Consider the following 19,437-nt stretch of genomic DNA (forward strand, 5'->3'; position numbering starts at 1 on the left):
TGTCAATGAATTAAGTGGGTTTTAACGGCATTGCTATTTTTGTTTCAGAGATATGAAGCCTCAAGGTCCGAATGTCGAACGTCAGGCTACCTTCACCTCAGTCTCAAAGAATAACACCTCCAAGAGTATTCATTCTTTGAAAAATGGAATTGCGGCTATTGCTTCCAAAAAAGAACAACGCTTATAGTGTTGTAGCAAAAATGAATATTCATGTCATACACCAGAAACGTGAGCAGACTTAACAGCGTCTGCTCTGTGACTCCCTACTTAACTTGTACACGAGTCGGCCCTCTCGATGGATTAATGATACAGGCGAGCCGAGCACACCACACCACACCAGACCAGACCCTTGTGATCTTTGTTCATTTTATACCTGGACCCGACTTTTATCAAGTGTCTCAGAGTAACAAATCGGTCCTAACACGCTCAAGAATCTCAGGATGACGCAGATTTGGCCCTCCTCTTAGCAGCAGGAGAGGAAAGCATTTTATCAGTGTTCCAAATTTTGGAAACTACTCCTGACTTCACCAGGATTTAATAGAGCTGTCACAACTCACAAGGAGCTGCCTGAAGATGGCGTTCAAGCAGCGATCGGCATGTACCTCCTGGAAAAGGTGCAGTGGTTTAGAAACGCTGGACAACAATGAACACCTTTCAGCAGGTTTCACTCCCTCTGCCCAAAGATACCCGACTATGGCGCGGCGTTCAGCACTGGTGCAGTCCGTGTTCATTTGACCGTAGGCTCCTTGGCCAGACTAACGGCAGAGCGCTGCACTGTACACGTTTGAATTACCCACAAGCCACTGCTAATGTGTTACGCTGCGTCTGCTTCTATCCGTTACAGCTACCACGTAATTTTCAAATTGCCTTTACTTTTTCATTTACCCTCGTACTTTTCCTCACATAACTTCTAAATGTTTTTGATTAAATGAAGAGAATACAAACTCCGTGTTTGCCCCTGAGGTTGGATTTATTGAGTTTTAGGATGTGGTGAGGACTTAATGATTGTTAGTGTTATATATTGGTATATAACTGACATAGGGTGCATTTACTTTTTCACATGATTGTAAAGTTGCTCCAAGAACGAGTTCAATCGCTAATTACTGCAAATATACCATAGAAATCTAGACACCTCCATTAAAGTACTACTAGCATTTATTAAATTGAACAGTTTTAATTAAATGTTTAATGGAATTATAAGCCATTTAAAACAACTATTTTTTTTATAACAATTAACTAAACTTTGATTAGATCAAGTCCTGAATTTCAGCCAAATCAATTGATTAGTTTCAATAATTTTGAGATTGGGCAACTCTAACTCTATAAAATCCAATGTTTCAATGAGCGAGTCAGCGGTGGGATTTCAATCGGGACTGTGAGGACTGAAGGGGCTCCTACATCCTGGGGGCACACAGACTTGACACCAAAAGCACTTTAACAGCACAGTTCATTCAGGCTCAGCATTAAACAACAACGATCGATCGATCGATCAATTCAGGGGCTGCTTTTACTAAAGAAAACTCCCCGCTGTGACGCATTTTGAGGAGCATATGGGGCGGAGTCCCTGAAACCCTCCTCAGTCATCAATTCGGTAAACTAGTCACGTTTTTGGGGGTCCAGCTTTTCTCCATAGTGCCGATTTTAAACAATCCAAAGAAACCTTTTCTATAAATTTACATTTGCTTGTCTGTTTTTTTTAGCTAATTCTGCATAAAGCGTCTTGAACTAAAATGCAGCTAATTAGGTTTTTAAACATGTTTCTCATTCTCAACACTATCTTCAGGGCAGGCCCAGAATCAAGGAAAGCCACCTCCACAAGGTACAGTATGTCTCCGACGTTCTCTTGATGCCGTGTCGGTAAAAACCTCCTCGGCACGACTAACTGAAACATAAACTCTCTTTAAAGTATTCAGGGGCTCGTCCAGCTACGCAAGTAGAAATGTGCCTCGCACTAATCCAGGTAATCACGTCTCTTTATCCTGATGCTCTTGACTCTTTAATGCTTGTTGTTACTGTTGGTGTTATTTGTATGGATGGAGAGTGGACGTGTCAGGAAGGCCGGGGCATGGCCACCGATGCTTTCTGTATGGTTTAATGGCGGCCTGTGCCTGTACACAGCTTTTTAACAAATCATTCCTTAGAGCAGTGGCTCAGGTTGGACGGTTGGGAGACAAAGTCAGAGCAGCGAGATTGCGCTGGTTTGGACATGTGCAGAGGAGAGATGCTGGGTATGTTGGGAGGAGGATGCTAAAGATAGGCCTTCCTCTTTTTCTCCTCCCTGGCCGCTCTAAGAGAAGGTTTATGGATGTGGTGAGAGGGGACATGCAGGTGATAGGTGTAAAGGAGCAAGATGAAGAGGACAGCAAGATATGGAAAAAGATGATGTACTGTGGCAACCCCTAACGGGAGCAACCGAAAGAAGATGATTTGTGCTGTGTGACATCCCGTTATGCTTCAAACAAACAAACAATTATGCCATTTCCCATAAAAATGCCACCTCGCAGGACTGAATGACTACAGCCCCATTGCTTTGACATCTGTGGTAATGAAGACCTTTGAGAGACCGGTGTTGGCCCATCTGAAGAGACCCCTTGTTGGACCACCCCTACTGAGCCAGCAGATCAGTGGATGATGCAGCCAATATGTACATCCTGCAATGCCCTGACAACCCAGGCAGAGTTAAGACAAACCCCTCCCTCCAGACCCCTGGGTGAAGTAGCTCCGTAACAGAGAGCTGATCATACTTTTATCAATGCAGTGCACGGACAGAAGGTCATCTGATGCAGCGCAGTATTTCTCTCTTGTTTATTTTGGCACAAGATCTTTTAGACTTGTGTGCTTTGCTGAAAACATCCCTGGCTGTCACCCACCACATAACACCCCTGTTGACAGCCCACGTAAGGATTCTGGCTGTCGACCTCCAGCTCAGCATTTAACACAATCATCCCTGACTTCCTCCACTCAAACCTCACCCAGCCTTCTGTGCCTGTCAGCGGATTAGGAATTTCCTAACTACAGTGGAACCTCGGTTCACAACCATAATTCGTTCCAAAACTCTGGTGGTGAACCAAAGTAATTTCCTCCATAGGATTGTATGTAAATACAATTAATCCATTCCAGACCGTACGAACTGTATGTAAATATATTTTTCCTAAAGATTTTTAAGCACAAATACAGTTAATTATACCATAGAATGCACAGTGTAATAGTAAACTAAATGTAAAAACATTGAATAACACTGAGAAAACCTTGAACAACAGAGAAAACTAACATTGCAACTGTCTCTTTATAAACAAGCCTTATGCGTCCAGCCGTCTCACTCACTCGTGTGTGTGTGTGTCTCTCTCTCGTGCGCGCCTGTGTGTGTGTCTCTGTCTATCTCTCGTGCGCCTGTGTGTGTCTCTTGTGCGCCTGTGTGTGTGTTGCGCTCGCTCTCTAGCTCGCTCGCTGCACAGGGACAAACTGAACAACTGTGGAAATCATCGGCGCACACAAACCAAAAGAGAAACTGGCTTGTTCGTATATCGATTGTGTGGTCATGAACAGAGGCAAAAGTTTGGCGAACATTTTGGTTGTAAACCGATTTGTACGTGTTCCAAGATGTTTGTGAACCGAGGTTCCACTGTAATAGGAAACGGCAAGTGACAGTGACATCTAGCTCCTGTAGAGTCCGTGCCTGTGCCCCCCAGGGATGTGTGCTCTTACCACTGCTCTTCTCATTCTATAATAACAACTGCACTCTAAGGACCCCTCTGTCACACCCCTCAAATATGCAGATGACACAAGCAGCGTTGGACTCATCGGGAATGGTGATGAACCTGCATACAGATAGAAGGATGAGCAGCTGGCCTTTTGGTGCAGTGAGCACAATCCAGGGTCGTCTCAACGGCATCACAGGGCAAAGTAGTGTGCTTGGGCCCCGGTTTTGATAGCAAAACAGAAACATACACAGGCATGAGAAACATCACGTGCCCATACCTTAGGACAACCCTTGGACAATCTGGAGTTTAAGCATGCTCAAAACCATAAAGGTGTTTGTGAACTTTCGTGAGGGTCCCGCAGTGTTATCTCCTCTTACCATATTCCTAGTAATATGTCAGCAGTGGAAACCTCCACATTTCTTGGATCCACATTTTCGCGTGACTTTAAATGGAAGACCAATATGGAAGCAATTATTTAAATAAAAAAAGACGCAGCAGCTCATGGACTTTCTGTGACCGTAGAGGGAGTCTGATCTACTGCAGGAGTGCAGGTTCAGTTCTACACAGCGACCGTCAGGTCTATTCTCAAATCGTCCATCACAGCGGGGTTTGGATTGGCAAGAACAACCAACAACAGTCAAGTCTGCTGAAAAAAGCACAGGCACCAGTCCTACCACCTTACAGGACATGAAGTGGGCAAGGAAAATCCTCACCGACCCCTCACATGTGCAACATGCGGCCAGATGTTCACACTCCTAGTTTTGTATTTGTTCTTATCAATTGCGATTCTGTTTGTCATGTGACTATACGTGATTACAGAGTTAAAAAAATGGGGTGAAAAGAGGAGACACAACTACATTAAAGAGTTTGGTCACCATCTTGGAACGCCTGCATAACTGAAAAGGCTAAAAAACAAACAAAGTGTACAACAAGTTGCAGATTACGCCTTTATAGACAGGAGCTCAGCATTAAATTAGAGCAAGATGGCCAGATCATAGCTCATATAGTCGCTTGGCAGGAAAGGGCAGAAAACAGAAGTGATGTCAGCAGTGGAGTGGCTGTTGTCGTCTGTTCTGGAGTGGGAGGAACACAGAAGGGCATTAGACCACAGTGCCAACCCCCACCAGCACCCTGAAGCTGCCTCCCATGTGCATGCATGAAATATAATTCTGATTTCTTTCTTCTTTTTCCAAAGAACACATTCATCTGAGGATGATGTGCAATGTACCTTGTGCTATTTTTAAGCTGGAATGATCTTATTTGTAATGTTCTCAATTGGAGCCCGTCCTGCTCAGTGACATATCCTCACGTGGAGACACTTGGCTGCAAACTTGGAGGGGGTGATAATGGGGCCCTTAGAGTTTCAAAGCACTAATTTTCCCATCTGACCTAAAAGGGAAACCCCTTAAGCTCCAGAGAGCAAGTGGGCTTCTGACTTCTAACTGTAAGAGTGCCATAATACGTAATGGGCTCTCACTTTTCAACTTCCACTACCCCCTGTATTAATGAATGAATATAGAAGTATGAGCGCCAGGGGCAGGTCAGAGACAGGTTCATGCCCCTGTGCCTGATAGTGCCAGGATAGATAGGCTTTACCTTCTCCTCTCTGTGGCCTTATAGTGGAACATGCACGTTTGGAAAGGAATGAAGAAATGCTACTGAGCTGGTGTTTTTCCGATAGTATTTGGCTCCTGATAGATGCAGCTTATTTTTAATTGTAATGTGGTGGACACCCAAAGAGCAGAAGGATGGGGGAAGGCAGCTACTTTGGGACACTGCCTCCCCCAGGATGCTAGATGGAAATTTCCCTGCACCATAGAGGTGCCCCGGATTCCAGCAGGGCATCATGGGATCTGAAGTTCAGCTTCACAGCTATGCTGGGTACCATGGATGCCACTAGGAGACGCTGCAGGAAGACCTGGGGATTTTTATGTTCCATATAGCCTGGAAGTACTCCCAAGTCACAAAGGACAGAAGCCCTGAAGTACTTTCAGCCTGAAGAAAATACAAGTTCTCCATCTGACCTGGAAGTGCTTCTGTCCTTCCGTCCACGTAATTCGTTAGCACTTCCGGGTCAAGGCCTTATTTAAAGGACTGCTGTGAACCCAGCAAGCGAGCTGGAGTCGGGAGGAGTGGAGGAGAGATCGGAGTGTATTATTGTTGTGATTAAGTATTGATTTGTCTGTTTATTGGTGCCGGTGGAGCTTGAAGGGCACTTATTAGAAAGAAGATATTAAAACAACTTCTTATTGCTTTTAACCTGTGTCCAGCATGTCCGCCTGTTGGGGTTAAAGGGGTGATAGCGAGTCCTAGCGTCTTACAGTAGATACTGGTGGTGACAAAATTAAAATTACAGGGTGCCATTAAATAAGAGCGTACTGCTTCCTGGTGGTCTGCAGTTTGCCACCATTTATGAATGTACAAAGAAGTACAGAAGGAGGGTCAGTTCCACACGGATGGACAGGCACAGGGGTGTGATATAAGAAGACCACCCTTTGTCTCAATGTCAATCAAATATACAGAGAGAAATGGCGTACTGTTATCTTCATGGAATACCTGCTAATGTTGCCATTTGAGAAATGGCGAGTTGAAAGCTTCTCTGCATTTCGTAAGAACATCTCACAAATCCACACCCTGGTCTCTGTTTAATCAGTATAATATGGGGGGCCAGAGGAGCCAGCATTGTGAAGGCACTAGAAAATCCAGTGACTGGTCCGACTACCAGCACCGTGTGACATGACAGTTGGAAAAACTCCCTGGAGCTTGACAAGTGATCCCTTAAACTTGAACTCTCCGTTGACGGCCTAACTCCAGCTGGAAATGTCCCAATACTCGATAATTTTACACGACACTTCCTAACTAAGCAGGGGCCCACTCACCCTACGAATATCTAAATGATCACTTTTTTTATTAAAGGGTGGACTTGATCTTTATTGTTCTGATGGAGTTGAGAACTTTGAACCTGGAAGGTGCTGTGTGTATGCGAGTTCCTCATCTGGGTGTTGGTGCATCGCTGCTCACTGTGACTTCACTTTTCATGTCTCCTTGACCTTATATGTTTACTTTTCATTTCCTTCTCCTCTGCAGGCATTCGGAGACAAGAACCTGCTGTTGTGTACAAAAGGCCTCCTGCAGCTGCTGCCAGTTCTCGTGAGTTCTGTTTTCCATGTTATTTTTTGTTTTATTTTGGAAGCAAGCGGTGTGAAACTATGAGGTGCCATTGTGCAAAGTGTAGTCGGTCAGGGTCGGTCAGCTCAGAGTTAGAGAAGGGGGATTCTCAGCCATGGATTCAGAACCTCATTGTAACACTGGACAATAAAGATTTTGCTTCCTGAACATTACTGGGAGAATCTTATGGATTTGGGTCAGCTGATCATAAAACAAAATCACCTTTAAATGTTCCTGTCATGTAACATTTAATGGCAATCTCCCATGTGTTGAGATTTCCTCTCATATTATGAATATACTTTTGGAAAACATGAAACATCTGTGGTGCTCTACAAGTAGTAGCACTGCTACTCAGAAGGGTGCTCAGATATACCAAGAGCTTCAATTGTGAGTGGGACGGCCATCCCTTTAAAAAGAACTGGACACTGCCCAAAAGCAGAATACTGTGGCACATAAACCACTTGCCAACTCAACAAGGAGATTTATGCCTCCTCTTCATGCAAAACTTGGACTGAAACTTCAGACTGAGGCCAAGAATTAAGAATGCTGGTCCACAAACCAGACACACCGTGAATGACAAGCGGTTTTGAAGATCTGCTCATGTGGCCAGAGGACATCGCGTGAAAGGCGTTCAAGGATGTTATTGGAAACAATGGAGCACCAAGCTTGTCCAGCCAGTTGACATCTTGCTTCAACCATACAAAACCATGTCACTCAAGATTCATTTTCTGCATTCACACTTGGACTTCTCTGCTAATGTTGGTGTAGTCAGTGATGAACTTGAAGGTTTCAACCACGACATTGCAGTGACAGAGAAGCAGGATTAGAACAAGAAGACCCACCTGTGCTGGCCGTGTATTGTTAGACACTGAAATGAAAATCATCAGATGCGGAGTACAAATGAAAATCAGCAGCCATGCATTTTTAGCTTGAACTAATGCAGTGCGTCAGCATCATTAAGTGGTTAAACACACTAAATAAAAGTCAATTTCACATTTCTTCGAAATCCTACATGATACAGTCAGTCTGGAATTATATTTAAAGATGACTATCACAATGACGAAAACCTTTTCAGGAAGCAAAGTTTTGCAAAAGAAAGGTTCCCAGAGTTTAGACACAGTCAGCTTACCACAGCTAAACAAAAAGGATGAAACTGGAATCCGGTTTTGCCTTGGAATCTCCAAATCCCCATCCAGCCAACAAATCCAAGACTGCCAATTGGTCGTTTGTGTTGGTATTACATTGCTGACAGACTGCATGATGTTTGCACTGTAAAATTGACCAAAATCTCAAAAATAAACGTCTTCACTAATGTCTACAAAGCCAACATTTTGGCTCCCATTCTGCCATTCACCTTTCTGGAAACAGACACAGGTCAGCAATCATAAAATTGCAATTGAAGGATCCCATTTTCTGCTTAAGAAGTATGGGGAAGAGAAGAAGACAACTATTGAAGGTATTGTTAAATTTAATGTGTCATTTATGCACTGCGGACAAGTATCATGTTGAACATATATGGTAAGGCATTTTATTGATAAATTAATATTCATTTATGTAATTAATTCTGCATTTCTAATATTAAAATGGTCACAAAGATTCCCATACTAACTGATCTGTTCACGCTTCGCATCATTTGGGAGAAGCAGCGTCTTTTTCAAATACTAATGACAATGCAAGCACAATTTATTAAAATTTGCATAACAAATGCATCACTTCTGCTCTCCCACATTTGGCGCAAATCTAATGCTAGCAAAGCTGAGGGATGTCCCATACTAAGCATGTCTGAGACAATTAAAAGGCATTGTTTTGTGAACTCAATACATTTTATTGAAACCTGCAAAACAAACTAAGGATTGTGCTTGAGAAGATAAGTTGTGAAGTAATTCTGGCCTTAAATTGCTATGTAGGAGCTTCATGCTCAGCAGATTCTTTCGATAACAGGAACACCACCACTTGTGAATTCAGAAGCCAACTGGTCAGCATTACCTACTGGTAGTGATGAGTGAAATGAGTTGCATGAAACTGAATTTGCAGTAAAGCTCTGTGGTTCTCTTGACAAAACATTTTGGAAAATAAATTGTTTCCCACTTCCTGCAAAATTCATGCCATTGGCATAAGAAGAAAGGCGTTTAGCGCCTGTCTGGAATCATTTCATGTATTAATTCTGCATGCATCTGCCATTCATTTAGTATTCAAATAAGACTCTCTGCTGGGGGGTCCTTCAGTAGCGGAGTTCAGATTGACAGCAGTGACTTTCTGCGTGGTGACCATTCCTGTGGGGAAAACCCAGTAAGGTGCAAGTAAGTAATGGTGCATTTTGGCATGTGTCCCTTTGAAAAATACGCTCCGTTGTACGACCTGACCACCTCTGCGGTGATGAGGACGAGACACATGTATAGAATTTGATTGCACTGGTGCGGTACGGATTAACAAGTTTAACACAAATACTGTACAGAAAAGAAGACAGGGAAGCCCACAAGTGTGAACAAGGCCTTAGTTAGCAGTATTCCAAGTTTAACCAAAAAAAGAAATTTTAAACCTTACGAAAAAAAACTCTTTAGCAAGTTTTGTATTTCACAATCGTGAAGTCACCCATGAAACAAATTTTAATGTCAATTCCACAAAACTGTCTGTGAATCGAAGTCGGTTGCCAATTTTTAATTTTTTTTTTCCTTTCTCTCTTTCAGCGTATAATCGGGTGAGCCAGGCCTCCCTCGAGAGGAACCAGCACTCTGCCCAGTCCAACCCCAGTAAGTGCTTCTTTGTGCTTTTGTCTGTGATGAGTGTGCTTACAAATATAAGAACGGTTATGTAGATAAAACAACTCAGGAATTTACATTTAAAATTGAATTACACTAAATGCTATTTACTGCAGTTGGGCTGGCGCCCTGCCCGGGGTTTGTTTCCTGCCTTGCGCCCTAAGTTGGCTGGGATTGGCTCCAGCAGACCCCCGTGACCCTGTAGTTAGGATATAGCGGGTTGGATAATGGATGGATAAATTCTATTTATGTACAGCCAAAGTCGCTGAGATCACACGTTATCGCCATTCTGGTGTTTGACGTGAAGTTGTATCTTCACGATTTTATGCATTGCGCTGCGTCACACGATTGGCTGGTTAGATACTTGCATACATAAGCAGGTGTACAGGTGGCCCTAACAATTTGCTCAGTGAGTGGAAGTAATAACTGCAGCTGCATTGAGCTCAAGAAAGTGCAAGTGCAAATTTAGTGTCAGATGTATGGCGTAGAACAAAACTCTTACGCCTACCCAACATGCAACACATCACCGCTCTCTTGTGGACAGTATTAGGCTGCCTAGGACGTGTTTCTTCACCCGGGAGATGCTCACAGAAATGGTGATGTTTAGAACCCCCTGACCCACCTGCTGGGCCGCACGCCAGCCTGGGCTGCTAAACAGTTGCCACGATGGGTGGGCCAGCTAAGGTGGTAGATGTTCAGAAGGTGGTCTGGCTCATTTCAGCTTCTGTTATTTAGGACAGCATAAACAGCAGACCACATAACCTTCCTGGTGAACTATTCTTGGAATTTAAAAAAAAAAAAAATTAATTTGTAATGGAATTGAGACCTCTGTGTACCAATGTATGTAAGCTTAAAATGGCGTAAGTGTGCATGGAGTGAGTGCTGATAACTGTTAATATCAAATGACCTGACGGCCACTCAAGCTCTGTCCCATTGTCACCATTAATTTTCTATGAAACTTTAAGTTAATATGTTAGTACTAAATATTAACTGATAGACATTTAATATCAAATCTTGTTAATATCAAACAGCCTGAAGGTGCCATTTCAAAACCTTTGTCTTGTTGGCTGATTGTTGCCATGAACTTTCTATGAAACGTGAAGTAAATATGTTAATAACTTAATGCTAAATATTGCCTGATAAACATTTCCTTGTTCATAGCAAATTTCCTGGAGGTATTTTAATGGCAAGTCAAGCTCATCACCACCATTCATTTTTCTAGCCCTGCATGCTAAGTTATGGTGTGCCGTGGTATCAACGACAAAGCCCACCACGGAGGAGACCCTAGTTATTTACTTGCCATTTTTGATCTTTTCTTCCATATAAAGCTTTGCTTTAAGTTACAATGAAATAAAGAAAAAAGGAAAGCTTCTAGGAATTGACGTCACTCCAGCTGCTGTGCCCTGGTCCATCTGACTAGTCCCACCATAGTAAATATCCCACAGGATTCTGACCTCCATTCTTTTCAGGTTGAAGGTGGCCACCACATGCATCGGAGGCTCTTCGGTGGCCGTGCCTGCGCCCGTCTTGCTTGCATGACTCCAAGGCCCTTTGGTAATGCGCTGGCGTCTGCTGCTGCTGCCGCCGCAAGCTTCGCATTTGCTTTTTTGAATTTTGCCTCCAAAGCAGCTTTAATCTTTCCTGCAGCTTTCTCTAGAAGGGACTGGCATCACAGTTATCAAAGGCCCGACTGGTCTACTGGAATCAGGAAGCAGACAGGTATCGCCATCCAAGACGTGGGCAGTAATAACACTAATTAAATAACAGCGAGGCAGCCGTCTAGCAATGCCCTCCTTCCATCTTGCTACTTACAATTAAAATAATAGGACTGAGTGACCTCCCTTCTAGTTACACTGTGCAGCCTTCATCCCAAAAACAGTTGGGAAAAACAAAAAGGAGTGATTTGTACATTTGATAGCAAAGAGAAAGGGATTTCATAGTTCACTCAATCGACTGCATTATCTTTTGAAGATCTGATATTCTGAAACGGATGTTCCAAAAAAGTTGTGACGGGAATAGTTTAGGACTAATAAGTCTGTGACACGTTGAAATAACAAGGTGACGTGAAGCAGCCGAGTCAGTCGTGTGCTAGAACAGGGCTGGCGAACTCCGGGTCTGGAGGGCCGCAGTGGCTGCAGGTTTTCATTCAAAACCTTTTCCTAATCAGTGACTAGTTTTCGTTGCTATTTAACTTCTTTTCCTCTTCATTTTAATAGCCCTGTTTTTAACAATTTGGTGCTCTGAATTGATTCCTTTCTCCATTAAATGGCAGCCAAACAGAAATGAGACGACCGATGACCAGCTAAATTGGGGCTCCAAATTTCAACCAATTTCACTCCAATCACTTTCTTAATGAAAAGCCGATTATTCTCGTTGTTAATTAAACTCGTTATTTAATTCCATGGCTTGTTGCTGCTCTCATTCAGCCACAGCAGACATTTCCAAAACTGTTGATTTTCTGTTTGTGCTAAGAACACCATCAAAATGTTTTGGTGACTTGAGAGATCAGCCTTACTGAGACCTTCACCTTTCTTTACTTTCAGATATTCTGTGATGGACACTCGTGAGCTGCTCATATGGTGGCTCGTTTTGTATCTCAATATTATTTGGCTACTAAGTAAGGAAGGAAAAAAAAAAAACACTAAGGCGCCTGAATCAAGTTAATTACAATTAAGGCAAAAAAAAATTAATCAGCAGCAAAAACTGGTCACCAATGAAGAAGATGAGGGAGAGAGAGGTTAGAAGCACACGTTGATACAGTGCAGTGCCGCACCCACCACATGACAAACCTACTCAGGCTCCCAGATTAAGACCCGAGTGCAGCACCACACTAGTTCAGATGGAGTGGAGCAGTGGGAGGTTATTTATGGCAGCTGGAGAGCCAATTCTGCCACCAACCCCCAGGTTTTCTATGCAGGTTGGAGGGCCTACATGCAGGGATGGATGCAGATTAACGTCATACCCAGGACAGAGCAATGGCAGGTTAAGGGCCTTGCTCAAGGGCCCAACAGAGTAGAGTCACTTTTGGCGTTTAGGGGATTCGAATCTGCAGCCCTCCAGGACCGGATTTCAACACCCGTGTACTAAAAATAAGGAGCCTCCAAAAAGGGCCGAGTCCTTCAAGAGCACAGGTGGCCGGCGGCTTGCCAAGTTGACAACAGATGCATCAGCGAATAATCCTGCACTTTGAGAACAACATCCTCCCCTAAGACAATCAGTAGAATTTTGGGGCATTTCACCCTCTAAAACAATTAAAAGATTCAAGGAATGCAGTGAAAATGTAAAGGGCAAGGTTTAAAACCACTTTTGAATGTGAGTGGTCTCCAATCCCTCAGACGTCCCGGTCTTACAAAGCATCATCATGTGTCGATGATGGAGATCATGACGTGGGCTCAGGAATATGTCAGGCCACACCACTGGCTGCTGCAGCCACAGATGCAAGTTAAGGCTTTAGCATGCAAAGCAGAAGCCATGCATCAGCACTGTCCACAAGTGCCGCCAACCTTTCTGGGCTCGGTCTCATCCGAGATGGAAAGTAGCACAGTGGCATCAGGTTGTGTGGTCTGACAAATCAACATTTGGGGGAAAGGAAAAAAAACAACCAGCTGTTGTGTTCTCTGGATAAAAGAGGAAAAAAGGACCATCTATGTGGTTATTAGTGTCTGGTCCAATAGGGGTCTGTCGATGGCCAAGGCTTGGCTAACTTGCACATCTGGGAGGACACCATTAACACTGAAAGATATATGTACGCATTTTGGAGCAACACAAACTGCCATGTAGGCACCATCTTTTATAGGGACATCCCTGTATGTCTAGTAGGACAACATCAAACCACCTTCTGCCCAGGTTACAAGTGCAGAGAGTGCGGGTACGAGTTTGGCCTGCCAGCAGTCCTGACCTGTCTATGACTGAGAATGTGTGGCACATTATGAAGAGGAAAATACGGCAATGAAGGCCCCACACAAAGGTACAACTAAAGACCTGCATGATGGACAAAGGGAAGAAATTCCACTTGATGAGCTTAACCAAAGTGTGTCTTCAGCTTCCAAATGCTTCATTGGTGTTATTAACAGAAATGGTGACGGGACACAGTGGGAATCACTCGACTGTCCCAGCTTTTTTGGAACAAGTTGAAGCCATCATATTTGACATGAGTGTATATTTTCAAAATAATAGACAAAGTTACACTCACAAGGGAAAACGTCAAAAATGAGTTGTTGTAGGGTTTTCAATACGGTGCACAGTGAGCAGAATTTACAAATCGCTCTCTTTCTGTTTTTACTAGAATATTCCACACTTTCCCAGCTCTTTTGGAATGGAGTTGTAGTGCAGTAAACACTCCTGACTGACAGACGCGCTCATCTCTCTTGTTGTGTAATCACTAACCCTAACCTGCTAAGGTGTTCACGTCACATTCTGTATTTCTCCACATTGAGTGCTTGATCACTTTTTCAACATGGCTCTCAAACACGGGAATTGCACCTTTAACCATGCCAGAGTATAAAATAAGAATGAAATTTATAATAAAGCATTTTTAAGGGAGTTAAATGTCTATGCAGTTAAAAAATATAAATAAATATTATAATGCATGTATAGAATGGGCGACCTTACAATAAGGGAAATATGGGACGAAATACAGCAGCATTGCAACGTCAAACCTGCTTAATCCAGTTCAGAAATACTTAAATACACACTCATGTAATGCACTAAATAAAATACATTTGCTAATTAACCCTTTTCACAACATTTAGAAGTGGAGCGTCGATAGGTTAACCTCCATAATGTTTGGAACAAAGACCCATTTTGTCTTGATTTCTGCTCCACAGTTTAAAATTACAAATCAAACCATTCAGACATCATTAAAGTGCAGGCTTTCATTTAAGGGGATTTGGATGCATTTTGGTCACATTACACTTTTTCTACACGGTCCCCCCATTTCAGGGCACCATAATGTTTGGGCCAATTGGTGTCACAGGCGTTTGTGATTTCTCAGGTGGGTTTCATGGCTCCATAAGATTCCTCGGCCTGCTTCTACTCTCTGGAGTCTGTAGTTGCCATTCTTCAACATGAGGACAAGAGCTCTGCCAATGGAAGTCAAATAAGCCATTATGAGGCTGAAAACCAGGAATCAAATCATTTGAGACATCAGTAAAACCTTAGGATGACCAAAATCAACTGTCTGGAATATCATGAAGAAGAAAGACCACACTGTTGAGCTCAGGAATCACAAAGGGAGTGGTAGGCCAAGGAAGACCTCCACTGCTGATGACAGAAGAATTCTCACTATGGTAATGAACATCTGTCTGACAGATCAGAAAGTCTTCAGGGGGCTGACGTGTGCGTGTGTCAGAGACAATTATCAGCAGAAGACTTCATGAACAAAAACACAGAGGAGACACAGCAAGATGCAAACCACAAAAACAGGTTGGCCAGATTAGAGTTTGAGAAAAAGAACTTCAAAGAGCCTGCAGAATTCTGGGAAAAGGTCTTGTGGACAGTCGAGACAAAGCTGAACCTGATCAGAGTGATGGCAGGCAAGAGGAAAGTGTGGAGACCAAAAGGAACTGCCCAAGATCCAAAGCAACATGGTGCCGGGGCTGTTATGGCTTGGGCATGTATGGCTGCCACAGGTCCTGGCACACTTCTCTTCACTGATGATGGAAGTGCTGATGCCAGTGACACAATGAATTCTGAGGTATGTAGAAACATCTGATCTGCTCAAGTTCAGTAAATACCTCCAAACTCATTGGACGACGTTTCATCTTGCAGCAAGATAACGAGACAAACATACTGCTGAGGAAACACAGGCGTTAATCAAAACTAAAAAATGGAACATTTTTGAACAACTAAGCCATTCACCCGATTTAAACACAACTGAGCCGGCCTTACATAGAGGAAACTGAAGGGGACAAGCCCCCAGAAACAAGCAGGAGCTGAAGATGGCTGCATGAAGGGCTTAGCAGAGCAGCACCAGAGAAGACCATCAGCACCTGCTGATGTCTATGATTTGCAGACTTCAAGCAGTCATTACATGTGAGGATATGCGACAAAGAACTAAATATGACAACGGCTTTGATAGACCTGCCATTGCTGTGTCACAAACATTATGGTGCCCTGAAATGGGGGATCATGTAGAAAAAGTGTTGTGCGACTAAAATGCCTGCAGATCCCCTTAAATGAAAGTCTGCAGTGTGCACTTTAATCAAAATGTCTGAATTGTTTGATTTGTAATTTTAAACTGTGGAGCAAAGTGGGAAAATCAATGAAAAACCTCTTTGTCCCAAACATGATGGTGGGCACTGTAGGCAAAATTGTTAGCTAAATTTCAGCTAAACCTTTTTTTTTTTTTTTTTGTATTTAACATTAGTTAGCTCTACAGACATCAGCATGTAGAATACACAAGGTAAATGATACGATTGCAGCTAATTTAACTGTCTTTGACCTACAGTATGTTTACCCAGAAGCCATTCATTTTTGCTTGTGTCAAAGGTTTTTTCATGCGAGTTATATTCAAATTCAAACACTCGTGATGAGAACAGGCCATTCAGTCCAAAAGCTCACCCATCCAAATTCATGCAGATTCTCTACAATAACATTGTGTCGTCTTTTCCATGTCGTCAGAGTCAAACCGCTGTCTACATATTCAAGTCCAAACTTCAATAACAGCGATGTGACAAATTTGTTTGCATGTTTTACTAGTGCATGCCCTCCTCTCATTTGTTAAAGTTGGCTTTCCGCTTTTGAATACTAAAACTCATCATCTCCTAATCGATTTTACTCACCGGTGGTTCACGTTTCCATTCCGTCGTGGGGTCACTCGTTTCTTTCAGCAAGCGGTTTTACGGGTGGGAATGACCGCTGCTGTGTGCCTTCTATTCAGAGGAAGGGTGATGACTGATGCCTTTTTGTTCTTTCCACGTAGACGTCAGCTCCGTTGTTCCCGATTCTGGCTATACTTGGACAGAAGTGGAAAATGCTCACACTCCAGGTAAGGATTTCTCAGTGTTCTTACAGAACTTGCTCATGTCCTTCAACTAAAACCCAATCTGGCCTGTCAGTAGTGTTAGTTAAACCAAAGGGTTTGTGATCAAAGCTGCAGGCCTGTGGGTGAAGAAAATTGCCAATTAAATCAACACACGTCTTTGTGGACTCCGATTGCCCATCCACATCCCAGAGACAAAACTGATAGAAGTCATGTTTCCATTAACCTCCTTATTGCGCTTTTTGAAATTGCAAAACAAAAAAACAGTAATGAAAACACGTGATTTTCAAAAAAACTCAAAATTCCCAAAAAGATTTTTATGCTCGCTTAAGTAATAATTAGCAAAACTGGAATGGAAAATTTTTTTTTGCATTTAGGTCACATGACCTGATACAAATTTTCAAATACCTGTGCAAATGTGATGTTGCAAAAAGGCAGTATCATGAGCATGTGACGATGTGGGTTCTGGCTCCACACTCCCTTTGCTGTTGGAAGCACATGAACCCAACACCGTCGATAATGTTACCGAGTGAGCTAGTCAGTGAAGGTATTAATTGAGCATCTGAACAAGGGAATGGTTAAAAGTGCAAAAGTGCTTTTATTAAAAATCAACAAAACAAAAACAGTGTTCATAAATAGTGCAGTACTCTCCAAGTTCTTCAATAAATAAATAAATAATCCATTAAATGAAAACGAGGAGTAAAACCAATAAATAGAAAAAACAATCCTTTAAAACCAGAGGTTAAAATCTTCTTTTAGGAAGCAGTCTTAAAACCAACAACAAATCTGGTGCTCTTCTGTTAGCGTCTCACCTGCTAATCCCGTTTGGGCAGCAGCAGGCAAGACGCTCTCTGCAGCTGCCCTCCTGAAACACACGCACGAGACTGGAGACCTCCCGATCCCTGGCTTCGGTATGGCACTCATCCCAGTCCCGGAGAACTTGGTTTCCCACAACGGCCAGGTCGCTCACGTTGGGGATTCCCACCACCAAGTCTCCCGACTTCCGCTGCCTTTCAATGGCCTCTCTGCGGCCAGTCGCCTTCCCTGGTCACTCCCGCTACCTGATCGCTCAGCGGGAGCGACATCAACACAAATACATGGGTGTCAGCCTAACACCCAGCTTCCACGCAGCTGTCCACGGCCATTCGCCGCCGTCCGCCGCTCTTCGCGGCTCTCTCTCACCGACCTGCTTCCTCTACTGCTCCCGATAACCTCCGTCCTCTCCTTTCCTTTCACTCTCCGATCGTTTCTCCCCGAACGTTTCTTTCTCCCCCCCACAACCGACTCGCTTCTTTTTAAAAACGTGAGGGGCCATTACAGCTGTAGCATTAGCCACGGGAGCAATCACGAATGTGGGCAGTTCCTCACCTGTACACACGGTGAGAAACGCCCACATCGACGACTGCCCCACGGCTCGCTACAACAACGCCCCCCTCACGAAGCCGCCTCGGGTACGGCGATTATTTAAAATGACTGGCCTTTTGCTCAACGAGCTGTGGACCCATAACACCACAGAGCACTACCAGGTGACAACACAAATGTCCCCGATCATTAATCTCTCGTCAACAGCCGCTTGCCTTTCCTGTTAACATAATCCTGATACCTGTTACTTGGTCCACAAATTGGGAGCTGTCGATTGCACCATACACCTGAGGTATTTTGTGTGCCTCGTAATTGCACTGCGAAATCTGCCGTGCCTCTTCCACATAAGGTAAAGTGATGTATCACTCGTTAGTTTGGAGCATATGGCCCGACACTCCCCATATACACACCAAGTTTCGGCAAAAATCCTGTACTACAGAGAGGTAGCCAGTTTATAAAGAGCAATGGCTATGAGCTTCTCGATCGGGACTGGCTTCATCATGTATGCTACGGCAGGGGACATGAGAGGGCCTATTACACTGCATAATTCTATGAATGTTGATCTGCTCATCCTACAATTTTGTGTGCACAGCTCCTCAATAGAGAAGGATAAAAGAAATTGCACTGTATCTTTGTGGACCTGGAGAAAGCATATGAAAGGGTGCCTCGAGAGGAGCTGTGGTATTGTTTGAGGTAGTCGGAAGTGGCAGAGAAGTACATAAGAGTTGCACAGGAAGTGTGACAGTGGTGAGGTCTGCGGTAGGAGTGACGGATGCATTCAACGTGGAGGTGGGATTAGATCAGGGATCGGCTCTGAGCCCTTTCTTATTTGCAATGGTGATGGACAGGCTGACAGATGATTAGACAGGAGTCCCCATGGACTATGATGTTTGCTGATGACATTGTGATCTGTAGCGATAGTAGGGAGCAGGTTGAGGAGAGGTGGAGATATGCTCTAGAGAGGAGAGTAATGAAGGTCAGTAGGAACAAGACAGAATACATGTGTGGAAATGAGAGGGAGGTCAGTGGAATGATGAGGATGCAAGAAGTAGAGTTGGCGAAGGTGGATAAGTTTAAATACTTGAGATCAACAGTACAGCATAATGGAGATTGTGGAAGAGAGGTGAAAAAGAGAGTGCAGGCAGGGTGGAATGGGTGGAGAAGAGTGTCAAGAGTAATTTGTGACAGACGGGTATCAGCAAGAGTGAAAGGGAAGGTCTACAGGATGGAAGGGAGACCAGCTATGTTATATGGGTTGGAGACGATGGCACTGGCCAGAAAGCAGGAGACAGAGCTGGAGGTGGCAGAGTTAAAGATGCTAAGATTTGCATTGGGAGTGATGAGGATGGACAGGATTAGAAATGAGTACATTAGAGGGTCAGCTCAAGTTGGACAGTTAGGAGACAAAGTCAGAGAAGCGAGATTGCGTTGGTTTGGACATGCAGAGTATATTGGGAAAAGGATG

The 19,437-nt window shown here is 43.6% G+C and overlaps 1 protein-coding gene across 7 annotated transcripts in view; it reads left to right on the forward strand.

Moving 5' to 3' along the window:
- Positions 1 to 19,437, forward strand: part of vit (vitrin) — a 153,905-nt gene that overhangs the window by 85,577 nt on the left and 48,891 nt on the right. For 5 of the 7 annotated variants that reach the window (XM_039739055.1, XM_039739056.1, XM_039739059.1 and 2 more), the window contains 6 exons: positions 1,784 to 1,819; positions 1,907 to 1,960; positions 6,789 to 6,851; positions 9,557 to 9,619; positions 11,276 to 11,347; positions 16,551 to 16,616. In XM_039739055.1, the coding sequence (XP_039594989.1) occupies positions 1,784 to 1,819; positions 1,907 to 1,960; positions 6,789 to 6,851; positions 9,557 to 9,619; positions 11,276 to 11,347; positions 16,551 to 16,616 (354 nt within the window). The remainder of the gene's footprint in view (positions 1 to 1,783; positions 1,820 to 1,906; positions 1,961 to 6,788; positions 6,852 to 9,556; positions 9,620 to 11,275; positions 11,348 to 16,550; positions 16,617 to 19,437) is intronic. The other 2 variants (XM_039739060.1, XM_039739061.1) reach the window with 1 other exon arrangement.

Source organism: Polypterus senegalus, chromosome 16, assembly GCF_016835505.1.
Source record: "Polypterus senegalus isolate Bchr_013 chromosome 16, ASM1683550v1, whole genome shotgun sequence".
NCBI classification, from domain to species: Eukaryota; Metazoa; Chordata; class Cladistia; order Polypteriformes; family Polypteridae; genus Polypterus; species Polypterus senegalus.